Source organism: Aspergillus pseudonomiae, assembly GCF_009193645.1.
Source record: "Aspergillus pseudonomiae strain CBS 119388 unplaced genomic scaffold BDV37scaffold_119, whole genome shotgun sequence".
In the NCBI taxonomy this organism is placed as follows: domain Eukaryota; kingdom Fungi; phylum Ascomycota; class Eurotiomycetes; order Eurotiales; family Aspergillaceae; genus Aspergillus; species Aspergillus pseudonomiae.
The window spans coordinates 67519-85992 of record NW_022476111.1 but is presented as its reverse complement, the minus strand read 5'-3'; the positions used below and the strand labels follow the sequence as shown (position 1 = coordinate 85992).

Genomic DNA, 18474 nt, shown 5'->3' with positions numbered 1-18474 from the left:
CAATATTCAGTGGAGATGAGATGACCAGGAACCTGCCAGCCCCGCCCCGAAGTACCCCGAGATCCTTGCTATGAGACCTAAATCACTCAGGAGCCACTTCAGTACTGTGCATATCTCGACCAATTCTGATACATTGCTCCTCTCACGGTCCCACTTAAATATGGCGTAGCTGAGATCTTTGCCTTTGGACTGAATATCAACAAACCCCTTACATTTTGGGAAGGAAAGATCGACCATTGATCCGTCACTTTTGGGGTGGGCGTATAGCCCTTGAATGAACAAGAGTCACAATTTTTCCATGCTTCATTCCTGCAAGTGCTCCATCTTGCAACTACATAGTGAAAAATCTGATCCACCTTGGGCTGATGACCCTCTTGATTCGATGCTATAGGGCCCACCTGTTCCGATTCAAGATCGACAACTACTACATGTAACTACGACATGTAACATAGGTAGGATTCAACTACTATAATGAGTCCTCCATTACAGCTTGATGAACGATGTGAGGCATTCAAGAAAACAGCACTCGGAAAAAGCAACCAGTGTATTTTCAACATTCTTGAGCGCTTTTTCTCATTATAATTACGGTCTCGCCCCCTGGTCTGGTAGCCTTTTTCTTCCAACACACAGATTCCTTTATCCAGGTCCCTGGCTTACATCATTGATATTAATCCACCCTCTGACCCCTAGTAAGCTTCTGGAGCCTCCTGTACCATGTCTATCCATTTCACTAACCGAAGCAAATCACAGATCTTGCCTTCGTATAACCAAAAAGGCCATCATGAAGCTGCTTCTCGCCGTTACCACACTCATTGCTGTGTCGGCTGCTGCGAAATACGCTCCGGGTCAAGACTGCCGCACCAACATAGGATGTAATCAGAATTGTCTGGGAGGCAAATGGAGCGTCGTGATGGAGGCAGGCGATGTGAGGATGGTTTGCGATCCTAGCTCTCTTGATTCAACTCGTTATGTTAGAGCCAGGTGTTTGGGCTCTGAAAAAGAAGAAGGCCTGGCCGCCAAAAAGGAAAAGGCTGTTTGCGACAGCATCAAAGGAAAATTTTGCAATAAAGATTGCTTTCTGACAACTCCAGCATCAAAGGAGGAGGATATAACGGGTCGCTACGAGAAGGTATGCGCTGAACAGAAAGGCGCACTAGGGCACTCATATTTGGGGCACGTACTTGTATATCCTACCAAGGAATTGGCCGTCAAGAGCAATAGCAAATGTGATACCTCGGTCTTCTCCTAACCTGAAGCAGTCAACACAGGCCCCAAGGCAGCTTTGGAACAACTGTCCTGCTTCTGTCAAGAAACAAAGATCCTTACGATGTGTTAGCTTCTTTGTACCTGTGGATTCCTTTTCGGCTTCTTTAATATCACTGCCTCTTTTCTGTTAATAAGTCAAACGCCCATAAAAATAACTATGGATAACTTGATGAAACAACTAATCTATTTGTTACCTGTTTCGAAGACTGGATAGAGCCGCACCCTAAATGTGCGTTCGAAAACTAGAGTGGTTTTTCAACTACAGTAGTGATACCCCTACTCTATTTTATACTACTCTAGATGTAATACTAGTGGAATCGTACCGCGAACCAGGAGATTATGTATTGAAACCAAAGTAGTTTGAAAACCAGGAGAATCCGAATTTGACTTACTCAGCCTTCTTTTTTCAACTGCTGGCCAGAGTTCTATTTTCAACCAGCAGCGAGCAATTATCCGCCCATTTGGTTGAGAAATCAACAGGTCCCTCATCTAGTTAAATGCTATACCTCGCAGTGGCTAGGTTACAAAGACGGGTTTCTGAGGTGTCGGAGCTAACACACCCCTTCATCTCAATACTGTTGAGAGGACTCAGCGGAGGGCCATAAAGATTATACAATGGGTCGGTGGGGGTCCGCACATCCTTTCCAGGTTGGGGATTTGGAGAAAAGGAAGTATTAAAGTAAAATAGGGGACAGCGATGACTCTTCAAGGTAATGACAGCTCTCTTTAGATGGTTAAGCACGGAAAACTCCGCATAAATTCCCAAAATTATGAAAGCACAGCTCCAAGTGATCCGGAAGCGCCGAGTCGCTGCCAATGCCGAAGCTAGCGATCAGACCAACTGACCCTGAGGAACCGAGGATTGAGATCCAGATATGGGGGCTACGAGATCCACTAAATGTCTCTCATTGGCAAAGAATGAGGAGTCGGGAAGGCCGCCCCATTATTCGGTTGCTACCCCAAGGTCAGGATCCACACATAGCTTAGACTACTGTTGCTCTAATTTCTCCGGATGCTACCTCCCGTCCGGTATCGGGGGCGATCGCGTCAAGAAGCGAAGATTTCGAGGCAATTCACATGTCATTAATTTCTAATTGATTAATAGTTGTAGCGATAAGTCAGCGCCATGTCACCCTCTTGCTCTTCTTGCTCCTCTGTGGCGCTATCGACGGCGCCGTTCGCCATTGCTCGGTCGCGTTTCCGGTTATCGAACCAGAGCGCGACGAAGTACACGACGGCCATGGCCGCCGAGAAACACAGGAAGGACAAGCTGATGATGTATCCGTTGCGGTAGAGCGGCGCGTCCTTCTGCAGGAACGAGTACGTCGAAATGATTCCTCCGACTGAAGTCGTGGTTAGTTATCTTGGTTATTGATAGGAGCAATGCGCAGACTTACTGTTACCGAAGCCGATCTGCCAAGCCGTTCCCACGCTCCGTCGCCGATGGCCTCCTAAATTCATGGAAAACCAACACACCAGGACTGGCATTGCGCTGTAGCACCCCATGGTGACGAGGAATAGGGCTCCGTACTGCACGTGCCGTTGCGCCTCGCCGTGGATATTGAGCAGAATTCCGTACCCAGCCATCGCAATCAGCATCGGGATGAACGCGAAGGCGAATCGATGGCGAAACCTGTCCGAAAGGAATGCGACAACCATGGAGAAGCCGAATGCCGCCGCCCAGGGAGGAATGGAATAAAGCTGCGTCTTGATGGGTCCGTATCCGTAGGTCTTGATGATCGTCGGCGCAAAGTACGCGTAGCCTGCGAGGTCAGTGAGGGAACGAATACATGAAGAAAAAAAGCCAGCGCATACCGTAGGCCGTGACAACCTGGCCGAAGTACATCCATCCACCGATAAAGATTTTGTCTGCAGAGGCGACAGTTAGCGACGGAGCTGAAGTCGGACGATTTGTGACAAGTACTCACAGTCCTTGAAAACACCCAACACATCGCGCAAGCTTAACCTAGCATCTGGGGCAGCCTTGCCCGTGTCGGCAGCGAGCTTTTCGCGGACAAACTCGCGCTCTTCCTCAGTGAGCCACTTGGCATCTTCTGGGAAATCCGTAACCAGGAAGTAGCAGATGATGGCCACCACGCAGGTCAGAACACCTTCGATAATGAACACCCAGCGCCAGCCTCGATAGCCGCGCAAACCTTCCATTTTGCCGAGACCGCTGGCCAGGAGACCACCAAAGGCGCCCGCGAGGGTGGTGGAGCTGAAAAAGAAACTAAAGCGCTTCTGGGCTTCGCTGCGCTTGTACCACATGCCCATCAGATAGAAACCTGCGCGGTTAGCTCGCCACCGTATAAATCGGGTGAGTCGAACATACAGCCAGGAAACAATCCAGTCTCAAACATGCCCAAGAACCAGCGAGTAGTCATCAGTCCTCCCCAGTTCGACACCAGACCCTGGCAGATCATGACCAAGCCGAAGCCAAACATACATAATGACACTGTAGCGACCGTCAACATTCGTTCGATTCATGGAGGTTTAACGGAAATCGTACACCAAAGATGAGGCTTCAGCTTCTTCATTAGAATGTTGGACGGGATCTCGAAAATGATGTAAGGAACAAAGAAGATCGTCAACGCGGTGTTGTATTTCGTGCCCGTCTCGATGTTCAGGTCTTCCTGTAAACCCAGAATCGCCGCGTTACTGATGTTCACTCTGTCGGCGCAGTCGGTTAGTATCGGCGCATAACTAGGAGTCGCATTCCAACTGACCGGTCTAAGAATGCGAGCAAATACATGAGACACAAGCACGGTACGACGTGCCAGTCGATTTTCGCCATCAGCTTGCGCTCGTTAATCAGGGAGCGAGGAGCCTCTGGCGACAGTTCGCCATCGGCGCTCTTCTCTGGCTCTGCGGCATATTAGCAACTTGCGTACAGTCGCGAATGCGTACGACACGGACCTAAGAAACCCATGGTGCTGGAATGGGCTGCTCCGAGGAGTCAGGAGCAAGAGTCAGGGAGAACGCTGCTTTTTTGTTTTTTTCAGAGAACGAGTAGGGACAGGGGGACTTGTCAGATTTTTAAATCCCATTGTAGTTTAAATCGGCCCGAGGAGCAATCAGCTTAACAAATACGCTTTGCAGAGAGGCCTGATAATCGGGCTTAAGTGGACGCCGGAGTCGGCCGCCAGCTGGATCGATGCAGATCCATGACTCATGGGGTAAGTATCGACCACGACTATCGCCCAATATGCCGATCCCGGGGTAATCCTGTAATCCAGGCATGCACATTGTCCAATCTCGCTTTGTGAAAGGAAGATTGTCAGAAATTCGAGGGAAAAGTTCTCAGTGTTTGGCCTCGCTAGTGCGGCTAAGCATCGCCAAGTGAACTTTTCCAATACATCAAAACACTATACTGCAGGCACACACATGGATCACAACATATTTATGCTATTTAAATTAACTAGTCACGACATATGATCAATGATAAGAATGTTCAATAAGCATTATCCGTCCACGTGAACTATTGCCATCCAATCCACCATCTACCACGGCCATCCTTGCTGCTGGCACAAACCACGGTCACACATCCCTTGCTGGCACTTCCCCCTTGCAGTCTCACGTTTTCAGTTCATGCTGACAGCCTTGACGTCCATGGGCCGGAAGTCCTCATTATTCGGTAAATTTCATTCATAGCGGCAGTTGCCTCGTTACACATCAAGTGCGACCGTGTTACATGGTCACAACCGTCACTCGCAGCTTATTCTTGAGCGACAGCAGCTTCTGAGTAGCTTCCGTAGGAGCCATACTGGCCGTAGTTACCGTAGCTGCCATAGTCCACAGGCGTAGCGGTAGGGGTCGAAGATGCGGTAGTGGTCTTGCTCTCGTCAGCTTCGGGGACCTCGTCCCTCTTGTACGAGCCGTACGAGCCGTAGCCACCGTAGTTCCCGTAGCCGCCATAGTTGCCGTAGCTGATGGGCGTCTCAGTGGGCGTCTCAGTAGTAGAAGAGGTAGACGTGGCGCTGCTGTCGTCTCTCTTCTCGAACTTGTACGCTCCATAGGAGCCATACTGGCCGTAGTTGCCGTAGTTGCCATAGTTGATAGGGGTAGGGGTAGGGGTTTCAGTGGCCGAAGTCGTGCTGGAAGGCTCAGCATCGTCACCTTCACCCTCGGGGACGTCATCTCTCTTGTAGGAGCCGTAGGAAGCGTAGTTGCCGTACTTGCCATAGTCTCCATAGTTGCCATACTGAGCAACCCCGGCGGGAGGCGTTGGCTGACTGACCTCGGAGGAAGAGGCACTCGAGACTGGAGCGGCGTTCACAGCCAAGATCTGAGTGCCCAGGGCGAGCAGAAGGGACTTGCTTGTAAAGTGCATCTTGGAAGAGTTTTGAACTTTGATTGTAGAAGAGGATTTCCGGTTCAGAGGCTTGCTGAATGGAAGCTGATCACCGAGGGAAGAAGGAAATGTTTATATAGGATCTCCGAGACCCGTAGAAGCTATCACCGAGATGCTTCTATAAATATAGACTCATATCGGTTACTCCATCTCGTAAATTGTCCCGGCATTGTCATTGGGCATGTCTCTTGAGTTGGATGAACCACCATGGACACGAGCTACTCAACCCGTTCTTCGTACCAATAACAACTGTTCCGAATGATACATTGTGGCTAAACAATGCAGTGCTACCTTGACCCGCACAAAATCCCACCTTTTCCAAGCCCCAGGCCAGGAAGTGCCCTGCAGTCGAGGGGTAGTCGCCACAAAAGGACCGGATATGCCGGTAAAAAGACCCAACCGGGCAGCAGCTTGATGGGAAGAGGAGTAAATTCGCAGTAGAGAACTAATTTAGGAGACAATACGCCTTACATCATTGTCTCATGGACCGCAGTCTCGACGGTGGAGTGGATGGGTCCCCAAGCTTCTCCGCAGGCCAAGAGCCACTCGTATTTGATCGGCTCTTATCGTCATCTGCAGGCTAGATGAACCACTGAGACATACATGCAGTTAGGCGGGCTGTTGTCTTACAGCACACAGTGGTTGCCTCGGGGATCTTCTTGGAAATGGCGGGCCTTGTCTCACATCCTATTTTTATTGTACTCGGTTGCATAATGACTTGTCGAGTTCCGTAACGTGCCATCCATTTCCTGTGGGGCGCCGTATATGAGTTGGCCACCGTGGACGCCATAATTAAACATCGGCTTCGAAATTTCCTGCCACCCTGGGTACACCGACTTTATATCGCCCTTGTTTCTTCGTCGTGTTCCTTTCTCTTGCGATTGAATAATTTGTTCCTCGCGACACTCAAGGCAGAATGCGCCATTCAGTATCAGATCCCGACGTGGACGAGAAGCTTCTCTCCGATGAGGAGGCCACTTGGCCTCGTGAGCAGAAGCAGAATGAGAGCCTATTCAAAAGATGTGCAAAATGGTTTCTTTTGGTCGCAGTCGCCGTATTCTCCTGCTTAGTAGGCGTTGTTCTGGGACGTCAGGAGCATAATCTGGATAAGGTCTGCACTCGGCAACTCACGCAATACTGTAAGTTCTTAGCCCCAGCCCGGAAGAAAAAAAGTATATGAGAGGAGAGAAGATAAAGATGTATATCTAACACAAGTATAGCCCCCGTAATCCCCGAAGTCGGGATCGAATACCACCAAGAACAGTTCAATGGCTCGTTCCTGAAAGAAAACATATATCGGCAAGAAGCAAGCCCTGAAGTAGATGCTGCATGGGAAGCTCTTGGTGTCAACTGTATGTTCCTAGCCGCTTTATGCAGCATGAAATCCAGCTAACAGCCGTGCAGACAGAAGTCTTAGAGTCCCTGCAGAAGAGGCTCAAAAGTCGGGACTTGCTCCTGATCAAGTGAAGATCAGCGAAAAGTATGGTGGAGGGTATCCTGCAAACATTGAGGGGTTGCATCATCTACACTGTCTGGTATGTTTATCTTCTCCCCATTGACACTATTTATAACTAAGGCGACCGTGTTAACAAACAATAGAATCTCCTCAGACAGTCCCTCTACTACAACTACGACTACTACCATGAGCAGGGCCAGGGTGCCTTCGTGAACGAAGATTATATTGTCCGACGCCACGTGTGTACGTATTGATAGTTTGCTCTATATGATCGCTCTTCGTATGCTAATCATGAACACAGCCCATTGCCTGGACATTATACGACAGCAGCTCATGTGCACCGTTGACATCGGCGTCCTTGGCCAAGTTTGGGTCCATCCAGAGAACCCCGAGCCGTTCGTTGATTTCAATACACGGCATAAATGCCGGAACTTTGAAGCTATTCGGCAATGGGCAGAACGCAATCAGCTTCCTGAAACTGTGCCTCAAGACTTTCTGCAACCGCCAAAGATCGAGGATAGAGTGTATAATGAGATCCCATGATAGCGTTGTATTAGTGACGATGTACATATAGTTGTTTATATGCCCTAATGAAAGTTATGGACTGACGCCAATGAGATAGCCTCTGAAATCGTGTCAACAAGTGCGGCTCCTGTGAAAAATCATATATTTTGGCGGCTTGAACAATGGCAAATTGTCGAATAAGATAACAGGATTCATTCATGCTCTTTATGCATTGATGTAGGTAGAAGAATACACAAAAAGTTATTGTATTATAGTGGCAAAAAGTCAACAGCAACTCAATGATTATACAAAAATAGAAATTTACCAAATAATCACCATCACTGAACGTGGGCCCATTTTCTTATACCCGGAAGGGTACGATGTTCTCACTTGAAGATACGACAGCCACTTTATGATAACTTGGCCACTCAACCTTGAACATATCCGCAGGAATTGCGTCCACCTTGAGGCCCCAATGATAAGTCGGAGTGGGGTCCCAAGATAGAGCTATCATATGCCAGTGGGATTTCAGGGAGCAGCTGTGGGCTCGCCAGGAGTGGTGCCCTCATCATCAGCCTTCTTTGTGCTATCAATCGGACTACCAATTCGGTGGGCAACAGTAAGAGTGGGCTTAGGACCCGTTGCACTGGGTTCGTCGGGGGTACCAGTTTCGTGGGGAGCAGTGGGAGAAGGGCTAGGGGCACCCTCTTCGGCATTAACTGGTGCATCAGAGTTGTGAGAAGCAGTTGAAGTACTGTTAGAATCACAATCCAGCTGAGCAATTGGAACATGGACACTACCAATTGCAGGGTGACAGGATAATCCTTCCGTGTTGCCATTAGCGTCAGCGTCGCTGTTAGTTGCAGTACTCAAACTGGCGCTCTGTGTGCTCGGAGTGAAGGGCGTAGCCATTGTACTGTATCTTGTATCATTGGTCAAAGGCGCGCCTCGCATGTTCTTATCAGACGGATCCAAATCATTAGGGTTTCTCAAAGATGCCGGTCCACCCTCAGCTATGTAAGCCAAAAGGCCCCTGAGACAATGCTTGTTGGCAAGATCGGCCCTTTTCTTCAACGCTTCGGCATTCCTGAATCTGACCCTACTTTATATCAGTATACTTCATTCCTAAAAGCTGTGACGGGGATTGGTACAATCGATCCCCATCGAAGTAATCATGATTTCCATGGTAGATAAACCAACTATAAGCACTGGACTCATTATAGTGCACTTCTGGTGACTCGCGTTCGATGATACGTTCAAGTTCATATGCCGAGAAACCCTGACCTTTAAGTGGTACCGAAGGACATCCGGGGGTATTGCACGTTGGATCTTCAAATTTGTCTGTATCAGCAGCCAAATCCAATCCCATTGAAAGCTTATTAGGGTCAATATTGGCTTCCCGTAACCGCCTAAGGCTATGTTCGATACCTAGTCAAGTTTAGCATTTGGAAAGAAAGCGAAGATACTCACAACACACCAAATACGGTATCCATTTCTGCCTTTGGCGGTTCTTGCTTCCGGCATCCTCTGGTGACAGAATATGGAAAGAAAGTGAGATGGTCAAGATGATCCGCTATTCCAGAAAGGTCGAGACCCCTGAGGCCGCCTATTTTATGGATTAGATCGTCCTGTTTTCAAATGAGTCTCACGGGTAAAATTACATTCTGTGGCCGCGACGGTAGCTGATAGACCATACCGATTACCAAATGACTCGCGAAGCTCCTGAAGCAAGGCGACAAAGTTCTTTGCCTCATCAGGCGAATCCTCTATACCAGGAGCAATCAGTAGGAAGGCCAATATATATCACTGACACTTTCCCATAAAATACCTGGTATATATGCAGTTGACAAGTCAAGATTAAGACCGTCGAATCCGTACATTTCCATGAATTTAACGAATTTGTCAATGAAATACTTCCGATCCTTAAAAGAGCGAGTTATGTTGGGCCATTGATTGTCTTCGTCCAAAAAATGAAATACGGATAAGTAGGTCTTGAGGGACGGCTTTTTGATCTTCAGATCAGTAAAGTCTTTCCAGTCTTTGAAAAGCCGGGTGTCTTCAAGAGTATAACTGGGGCCAAAAGGACTGTCGGGCATGTAGAGATGCTATAGACTATCAGCTTGGCTCTAGTCATCGAGGGGTTAAACAAGTGGAAGGAGTGTTCTAAACCCACGGTCCAGGGTTCCACATTGATGTCCAATATCTCAAGTATACCAAACCCACGATCAAGATGCCATGGCTCATAGAGTCCAATATAGCGCTGCTTGCTGGAAGCCCCAGAACATGTTCTATAACGTTTGCGGTGAGTACACGAGCAGATGTGTGTCAGTAGACAGATGGCATACTGTGGCTCCAATGATTTGCTATCGCCCTCGGCTTTTGCTGGTTCACAGCCTGGTGTGGAATCTTTGCCAAATAATAGTGAATACCTCCGGTAAATTTAAAGCAGGGGTGGAAGTGGCTACTTACTGTCACACTTTCTTTCAGAAATAGAGAGGGACAATACTTGCACTGCAAGACATGCGAGCAAAAGACTCAGAAAGTGCCGCTTAGGGCCCTGGAAGAAAACCATTATGATAAAAACTAGGATTCAGGGAATTTGTTGAATGTCAGGAAAGCTTTGGGAAAAACAGCAGTACTTATACTAAGCTTTCAAATTACTCTCTCCACTTTGAGGGGACGGGCAAATATTTCATGAAGGCTAGTATTTGGGATATGTGTGTGCTTAAGGCTCCTACATTACTTCAGTCAAGTTTTAGTATTGTTTATTCATACCTTGCATTTATCGTCCTGGCCCTCTGTAAGTCTACCTGGTTGATCTTGTTGATATCTACGTGAGATGACAGACGGGCTCAGAGTGTACCGACTCATTCTCATAATCATGCCAAGCTATAGCTGATAAGTAAAAGTGCAGGATAACCAGCACAGTTCTATCACAATCCTGTTCCATGGGCCACTTCGGGTCCAGGAGTTATCGTCGGATTACCGTGGGCTTGTTAGGGCGGAAAACTTTATCTCGCGGGGCGCTCACAAAGCGGCTCTGTGCTAATATTATGTCGAGGGTTTCGAAAGTCGTATCACTCCAAGATCTATGCTTTTCTTTGTCTTGGTAGGTATCCGGCGCTTGACGAGCCGGCTTACTAGGGTTCATTTCCCAAAATATCGAATGAACATACAACTCATTAGAGGTAAGCTGGATGGCTGATCGGGTGCTTGCCCTAAACAAAGAGCATTGGATGGGCCCCTGTTTACCCTAGCGGAGCAGAGCACAAAGGGTATCGAGGCTCCTTGGTGTCCCATTCTCATCGTGCCGGTATACCAGCATATGCTGGTCACAATTCGACTTTCCAGTCTTAAGATAGGCTGAACCTTAGAAAAGATCTTGCTAATTCTCTATATGACATGATATCACTTGCCAAGACGAGCAACATCTTGACCGTCATGGGCAACTCTTACGTCGTTTGGACAAAGCGAGTATAAGTACTAGTCGTACCGAATCGATTGATCGTACCCCCCATTGGCCAGATTCCTCTCACCATTAAACCTGAGCACCCACTAGGAAATACCTGAGCTTATAGGTTTTTGGCAGAACTTAAACCCAGGTTAGGATTTGATGTACAGATTGACTGGTATTATTCTGCATGCAGGGTCAGTACGAAGGGCCCCCTGTGGATCGAAAATCATGTCGCCGGAAAGCTATTTTCCAATTTCTCACCCCCTGATTCGTAATTCATCTTGGGCGAGTCTCCTCCTGCTGCTTCATTTTAAATATCTGTGGAAGTAGAGGCTACAGCGCAAATGACTGGCCAAAGCAATGCAGGGGAGCGGGACGGGCAACGGAGTGTCACCTCAAGGGCGTATTGAGTCGGCGTAATTGGGATAGTGGGGCGTATTAGGACCTTCAGACTGTTCGCTAGGCCTGCGTTACAAATAATACACCATATCGTATCGAAGAGAAGCTGCTGGTTTAAAATGGTGGACATGGTTTTCTCTTCCACTTATCTGATATTACGTATGGTGAGTCTCTCCAGCGGCTGCCACTCAAGTAATAGCCTAGGAACAAAATAATTGAAGGCAACGTATCCACCAGGCCTCCATTGCAAATTAGCAGATATAGAATACTAGCTTAAGGTGTCTTCCTCTCTGAAGGTTCAACATTACGAGTCTTCGCCTCAGTGGGAATGATTGCATCTGCCGTCCACACAGACCGCTCGAGGGTAACAGTCTCGGTCACTCGTGCATTTGCGAGGTCCCTGCATGTCGCGTTTCTCTACTCCAATGCTTTCTGTGGTATCCAGAGACACCGTATTAGTCACATATTGGCACCAGCCATTGATGCAGAGCCCACCTGGCCCGCATTGCACATGGAGATGGCATCTCTGCTGAGTCTTCATATCATGTGAGGCTTCTTCAATATCTGCGTCCCGGGCTGCTAGCTTTGTGGATTGATCAAATGGCCAGCAGAATCCGTCCATGCACCATTTGCCAACTGGGCAATCGGTCACATGCTTACATCGCTGCGCATCTGCAGGGGGCGAATCTTCTATTTAGAGGCGATTAATATTTACTCCTCTGGGTAACCAGATATGGGGCAATACTGACGATCGCTGTCTTCACGGAGAAGTGGCTCCGAAGCAGGACGTGGGATTTGAACGCAGCCTCCACGCCAGCAGTAGTATCCTGGAGGACAGTCGACACTGGTGTTACACTTGCCTACTGCAGTGCAGGTGATTACGTTAGTTTCTCTTTCCACATCTCCCGGGTCAGGAATACAACGCAGTACTTTCCTTGAAGATCGTCACGGACAACTCTTTTCCAACTATCGCGCGGGCTTCTAAGGCAGTATCCCAAGTGGCAGTGAAAGTTGATAGGGCAGTCCCCGTCGCCGAAACATCTACGTTGGCCTGTTCGGATATTATGATTAGTCCTTGATGTGTTTTATCTGCAGTATTTGCTTGGATTTCTACTCACTGTCTTCACCGGTGTCGCCCGTCAACAAATGTGGCATCGGCTCACAAAGGTCTTGGTTGTCAACGCCTCGACAGGGTTGGCTAACGGAGGAAGCTGTATCGGTGATAAGGGTGTTCAGTCATGCAAAACTTCTAATTGTGGAAAGGAAGGTGAATTGCTGCTTACCATCATTATCTGGAGCAATAGGAGTAGAGCTGAGCGAAGCAACCAGATTGCAGATAAACAAGAGAAATATCATGTAGAGCGTCATGATAGACTTGACCTGTTTCTTATCGGAAGACACTCTATGGGTCAAAAGGCAGTCAATCTAACAGAGGCGAAATATTTCAATCGAACTACTAGCCATTGCCTTGTTATATACCTGAGCAAGACGCTATGGAACAAGTGAATCTACCAAACGCTTTCAACTACTCCACTACATTCAATAATAAGAGCACCGCGAAAGCCGGATCGGGTGACCTGCTTCATTCACCTCACGTCTATGACTGGGTAGCCCATACATGTGTATTTTTATTCACATACAAAGGGGTGCGAAGTTATCATTGTACGGTCAGCTATGGAGTTGATTTTTTTTCCCTATGAGAAGTCATTACACTGTAGAGATCCTCTTTCCATACTCGGGTTTGTAGCAATAGGTTTCTTCTACATAATACTGATGGACGGTTAAATCTGACTGCATGACTCGTGAAGTTTTCATCATGCTCTACCTCACTAAAAAGTGACTTGGGGGCAGGGCTAGGTCTATTGGCAAAGTTCAAGCATGTGGCTCGGTCCAGCCTCACAGCTTGGCTGCAGACACAGCCTCTCAAGCGGGGTTTTACACAGTTGATGGAAACATAGCCTTAGATTCTCTGCCACGCGGCACCAATCAAGCTAGGCCTAATGGCTAAGGAAGGGTCTTCCGTAACAAATAACTACATAGTTGGAACTTATTCTGAACTTTCCTTAACTTTGCAGCTCCATACCCTCAGGATAGCCAGAAGACCGAACTACAATCATGACAGACCATTCTAATCAACCGCCCACAAGCCAACAATATGCCCTGGATGACATTGTAAATCTCATCAGAAGTGAGAAGATAGCCCGCATCATCGTTCTGGCGGGGGCAGGTATCTCTACAGCAGCTGGTGTGCCCGATTTTAGATCACCAGGAACAGGCCTCTATGATAAACTGGCGCCATTAAAGCTTCCCTACCCAGAGGCTATCTTCCATATCAACTATTTCCGACACACGCCAGAGCCATTCTACGCGCTAGCCAGAGCCCGCAATCCCAAGAACCTCAAACCAACGGTTTCTCATGCGTTTCTGGCTTTGCTGGCAAAGAAGAACCTGCTTGATTTCGTATTCACGCAGAATATCGATGGTCTCGAGATAGATGCCGGTGTCCCCGCAGAGAAAGTGCTTTCCTGTCATGGAAACTGGAAAAGCCAGCGATGCCATAAATGCAAAACGCCATACCCGGATGGGCTTATGGCTGAGGCAATTGAAACAGGCCAGGTGCCGTACTGCCAGGTCCCGGACTGTGGCGGCGCGGTCAAACCTGATGTGGTTTTCTTTGGGGAACCTCTTCCTGCCGCCTTCGAAGTCGAGGAGAAGAGGGTATCTGCCGCAGACTTGATTATTGTTATGGGGACAAGTCTCAAAGTGGCGCCATGTTCAAGACTACCACGTCTGGTGAAAGAGGGGACGCCCAGAATGCTCGTGAATATGAAACAGGTCGGGGATTTCGGCACTCGACAATCGGACGTGTGCATCCTTGGGTCGTGTGATGATGGTGTGCGGCGGCTAGCTGATTCGCTGGGATGGAGAGAAGAGCTGGAAAGCCTTTGGACACATACTGTCGCTGTTAAGCAGGCAGAAGTGAATACTGACAATGTGAAGACTTTGGATGAGTGTATTGAAGAGTTGGCGCAAAGAATGAAAGCCGCAGGGAAGATCTCGGATGGACATAAGAGAATGCTAGAGAAGCACTTGGAGGAAAAGTTTGCGAATCTCCTTCCTGGGTCCTCCATCATCTGACCTCTGTATGTTAGCTATCTTCGGCTTTCTGGATCGGTTATTGCTGCATTGTGATGACGCTTGTTGGACATTGAGAAGAACGAAATAGGAAGGACGCAGGACACGGTGAAAGCTTTCTTTCGAGAAGGAAAAGCATATAAGGCAAGCCAAGTGAAAACGACGATCAGCCAACGAAGAGTGATACGTGGATCATATACGATCATGAGTTGTCATGAGTTGTCATAAATTGTATAAATCAGTACAGCTAGCCAAAATCTGTAGCCCACCTTTGGCTATCACCAACATCCATGGCTGGGATACTGAACTTTAGTGCAACAATTATCTATTTAGTCATCTTAAACTATTTTAGCATCAGTCCATTAGAGTTTCTTCCAAGAATATATATCGCAGTCTGGAATTCATCATGGACCGACACTATCTAGCTCTATGGATTTGGTTACTGTTAGTGAATGCGTTGAATGATATGTTTTCCCTCTCTTCGTGAGAGGGGAAATAGTGGTTATCGATCACTGAGAGCTAGTGATTAAGGGTACTACGAAAGAAGTTCCCCCTCTCCTCCTCTCTATTTTACTTATGTGTAAAGCTGTCTTTAAGTTTTTTGATCATTGAGTACAGGGCCTGCATTGGTGCCTGGTTTATTATCGTCATGTTGCAGCCAAGATATAGCCCTTAGAGTCTCTCTCAGATTGCCGGCAGCGAAATTTAAGGTCCCCAATGCTGCTGGGGAAGGATCATACATGGCATGTTCCTTCAGCTTCGTCGGAGCTTGGGTATGATAGTGTCCCTAACAAGTCTCTGCATCCGTAGTATGTAAATTGCCTCTTGACGATTCCAAAGTATGCCCATTCTTCCGCTGGAAGTGCTCAAGCTCATAGTAGAGCTTCTAGATCCGCACGACTTAGCATCCTAGCTATGGCGTCTCAAGAGGGGCTTGCAGACACCGTCAAACTTCTTATCAAGCACTCCAGCTTGGCTACAGATCGGGCAGATTTTGAAGGCAGAACACCCTTATCGCATGCCGCAGAAGAGGGCCATTATGAGGTGATGCAACTGCTCTTAACGCAGGAGATTGATGTGGATTCTCGCAACACAGATGGACGCATTATTCCATTTTATTTCCCCTATAAACCCTCCATTCCTTTAGGATTATATCTCGTATTCGTCCAAACCAGGACGAATCTGCTTAGTAAACAAGTTCTGCCTCGGACGAAACTGATAAAGAGCGAATTAGAATCGCATGGAATGGTTCCACATTCTTCAAGATATTCCCTTGTCTTCCCGCATGATCCGATCCCTTGAGCCTCGTCCGAACCTAACAAAAAGGGATTTAGGCTAGGCTAAACCCATGCCTGCAGCCAGGCGAATGAGGAAGGGGACGCATAGTTGCATTTCCTTTATGTGGACCTCTGACAATACCGAGTTATTTCAAGTAATCGCATATAGACTTACATGGGCCCAGGCCGGCGGCGAAAGGTCCGCTGTATCTTCACTCCAGGTAACTCCGAAGGGTGCGTCTACTGTGTAAGACGACGAACAATATGTGTCCCACAGGGCTCGGATGAATCCGAGCATAATCATGGCTCGAATCAAACTCTTCGGGGATCCCACGAGGCGACCCAGTGACTGTAAGGAATTTACCAAACGTCCAGTCGGATGCGTCAGTTCATGTTCTTGAAGCACTTGCGCAACTGAAAGAAATAGTCAGGATATTTCTGAAGGGTGACCCACAACATGCAATGGGTGCGGCTGCCAACAGCGCAACTGCCAACTGAGATACTATGCAAAGTGGCTGTGCGCCAATCATGAAATTATTGAATCATGAGCGGGTAAGAAATCGCCCTATATAGAAGGTCTAGTATTGTATCATTCTTTTCATGATGTGCAGATTGGTCAACCTCAGCCCAACATAGAGGCTTTGTCGAATTTAACAATTCCACAACGGAAAGACAGCGCTCACCATAACTCCACAAAGCATATAGAAGAACGTGCTGATGTTCTATACCGACTTTGTCTGGCGTTGCCATCCGAGTCAGAGATGGTCGAGATCTTTCGCACTCGAAGTCATTGGTGGCAAACATGGCGTGAATCCTTTGCATTGGGCTGGGGCGAAGAAAACGATTCTGACCTACAGAGCTTCGCAATGCGGGCGTTTCGTACTGGGCATCCTTGCCTCCAGGCAATATTGCTTCTATGTTTTGCATTTAGCACCGGTGACTTTGGGAAGTACCTTTGTCCGGTGGAACAGCTGATTTTACATGATGATGATCTTGCTGTTGGCAGATACGGTCTCCAATGCTTAATGGCATTGGGACTATGCTATATGAGTTCCCTGCAGCCTCGGCAAGCGTGGATCGCGTACCGTAGAGCCAAAACCCTGTCCCAACTTGCCGGTATTCACCAGACGCATAGGAACTCAGAACTCTTAGATTCACTTTTCTGGCAGCTGTTTAGTGCAGATCGGTGGGTGAGCCTGATGATTGGGCTTCCGTACTCAGTTCCGGAGAACCTTTGCGACCTATACATCCCTCCCTTGGAAGAGACCACGCCGATTAAGTTCCATGCACGACATCTGTCTGTGTTGACTGGCCGGTTTATTGATTGCTTGCAAATAAACAAAGAGCCAACACTTTCGGCAGTCATTCGAACCGATGAGCAGATCGACGAGGTTACCTCGCAACTCCCGGCAGGATACCTAGACATGGAGGAGATCTCTCTTTGCGAAGATATCCCTGAGAAGCATGCACGGCTGTATCGGCTGGCCAACATTCATCAGCTCAAGGCACACCTATACTTGCCATTCTTCTTGCAGTCTTCGGGTACAAGTGGGCAAGCGTATGGCCGAGCCTCATGTGTGAAAAGTGCACGGTCGCTGCTGGAAGCTTACTTATGCTTGTATGAGAGTAACCCTACGATAGCGCGCATCGACAACAGCGTAAAGCTCTCCGGATTTTCAGCACTTACCGCTGCGGTCATTGTCTTCCTTCATCTACTCGGAAGAGACACCTCGTGGGAGACAAACGTCGAAACTGGACTCCGAATGGTATGATCAGTCTCTCATCAGCCGGACGCGCTCTGCTCTTAAGGATTGCTCCGAAGACCAACCAAGCTCGCTGAGCGGTCAATGCCATACAGCCTTAGAAGAGCTAGTAACCAGTTGTCAATCCTTAGCGAAGGGGACCAGTCGACAAATCGCTGTACCGTATTTTGGTATCGTCACTGTTCATCGCAAGTGTGATGACGGTGTTGAAAGAGATGATGGGAGCTGGCAAGACATTCCGACTGGCTTGGACGAGTTTGGGCCAGGAACTACAGACGCAGGTCAATATAATGTGCCGGTTTCGTTTGATGATCTATTGTTCTCATATGTTGGTCCAGGGGTGGTTCCCAATCCGATTTATTCAGGCTTGACTGCTGATCAAGTCGATGCTGGGTTGGATTGGATGTCAGGGTTCGACTGTGGCAGTAATTTCAAAGAGTAACCCCTTACTTTCACGAATGCACTTATTTCTTGGATGTATACACCCTAAGAGGTACATAGTATGTCTCTTGGGCCGCCTGCAGATCATCTTTATGAGTGGTGGCATATCCTAAATTAGATTCTTGGGTCGGGACGGAGGGTGGGGGGGCAAGCTTATCAACCTAATGCTCAGCGTGAGCTGAATGCGAGCGAGCCTGAGAGGAAGAGGAAATGATGTGTCTTTAGGGTATCCACATTCAGGTGATCGGGACTTCCTCCGCCAGTCGTTGATTCGTCGCTTGGGCCGCCCAACCCATTTCGATGCAGCCCTTGTTGGATCTGTTCTGCTTCAGCTTTCGAGCAAACCTGCACGATGATTAACTGATCAGCGTTCTGGGGATATGAAAGTTCCCGGACGACATCTGAGTACGTGTTTGGCTCATGTACGG

General features: G+C 48.0%; 7 protein-coding genes across 7 annotated transcripts; 4 read left to right on the top strand and 3 right to left on the bottom strand.

Annotated features, from left to right (window-relative positions):
• Window positions 1-781: 781 nt before the first annotated feature.
• BDV37DRAFT_288486 (uncharacterized protein) lies at window positions 782-1249 on the top strand (the record flags this gene model as incomplete). The annotated part of the gene is made up of 1 exon (XM_032088273.1): window positions 782-1249. The coding sequence occupies one exon, from the start codon at window positions 782-784 to the stop codon at window positions 1247-1249; it is 468 nt and encodes a 155-aa protein (XP_031935821.1).
• Window positions 1250-1780: 531 nt separating this feature from the next.
• Window positions 1781-4205, bottom strand: BDV37DRAFT_263295 (MFS general substrate transporter). Its single transcript, XM_032083532.1, has 8 exons — window positions 4183-4205; window positions 3993-4131; window positions 3776-3936; window positions 3599-3721; window positions 3195-3551; window positions 3082-3135; window positions 2664-3029; window positions 1781-2609 (listed from the first exon to the last, which is right to left on the bottom strand). Exons 1-8 carry the CDS (start codon window positions 4193-4195, stop codon window positions 2365-2367), a joined length of 1458 nt encoding a protein of 485 aa, XP_031935820.1. The 5' UTR covers window positions 4196-4205; the 3' UTR covers window positions 1781-2364.
• Window positions 4206-4773: 568 nt separating this feature from the next.
• Window positions 4774-5633, bottom strand: BDV37DRAFT_263294 (uncharacterized protein). The gene has a single exon (XM_032083531.1). It carries the CDS (start codon window positions 5594-5596, stop codon window positions 4982-4984), a length of 615 nt encoding a protein of 204 aa, XP_031935819.1. The 5' UTR covers window positions 5597-5633; the 3' UTR covers window positions 4774-4981.
• Window positions 5634-6507: 874 nt separating this feature from the next.
• On the top strand, window positions 6508-7684 carry BDV37DRAFT_263293 (oxidase ustYa family protein). Its single transcript, XM_032083530.1, has 5 exons — window positions 6508-6756; window positions 6838-6969; window positions 7022-7152; window positions 7217-7316; window positions 7375-7684. Exons 1-5 carry the CDS (start codon window positions 6534-6536, stop codon window positions 7614-7616), a joined length of 828 nt encoding a protein of 275 aa, XP_031935818.1. The 5' UTR covers window positions 6508-6533; the 3' UTR covers window positions 7617-7684.
• Window positions 7685-8105: 421 nt separating this feature from the next.
• On the bottom strand, window positions 8106-10149 carry BDV37DRAFT_290981 (glycoside hydrolase superfamily; the record flags this gene model as incomplete). Its single annotated transcript, XM_032088841.1, has 6 exons — window positions 8106-8676; window positions 8816-9005; window positions 9055-9205; window positions 9389-9682; window positions 9751-9865; window positions 10055-10149. 6 exons carry the CDS (start codon window positions 10147-10149, stop codon window positions 8106-8108), a joined length of 1416 nt encoding a protein of 471 aa, XP_031935817.1.
• A 3396-nt stretch (window positions 10150-13545) lies between these two features.
• On the top strand, window positions 13546-14664 carry BDV37DRAFT_290979 (DHS-like NAD/FAD-binding domain-containing protein; the record flags this gene model as incomplete). The annotated part of the gene is made up of 1 exon (XM_032088840.1): window positions 13546-14664. The coding sequence occupies one exon, from the start codon at window positions 13546-13548 to the stop codon at window positions 14566-14568; it is 1023 nt and encodes a 340-aa protein (XP_031935816.1). The 3' UTR covers window positions 14569-14664.
• A 1466-nt stretch (window positions 14665-16130) lies between these two features.
• BDV37DRAFT_263290 (fungal specific transcription factor domain-containing protein) lies at window positions 16131-18191 on the top strand. The gene is made up of 2 exons (XM_032083529.1): window positions 16131-17994; window positions 18056-18191. The coding sequence occupies exon 1, from the start codon at window positions 16604-16606 to the stop codon at window positions 17612-17614; it is 1011 nt and encodes a 336-aa protein (XP_031935815.1). The 5' UTR covers window positions 16131-16603; the 3' UTR covers window positions 17615-17994; window positions 18056-18191.
• Window positions 18192-18474: the final 283 nt, after the last annotated feature.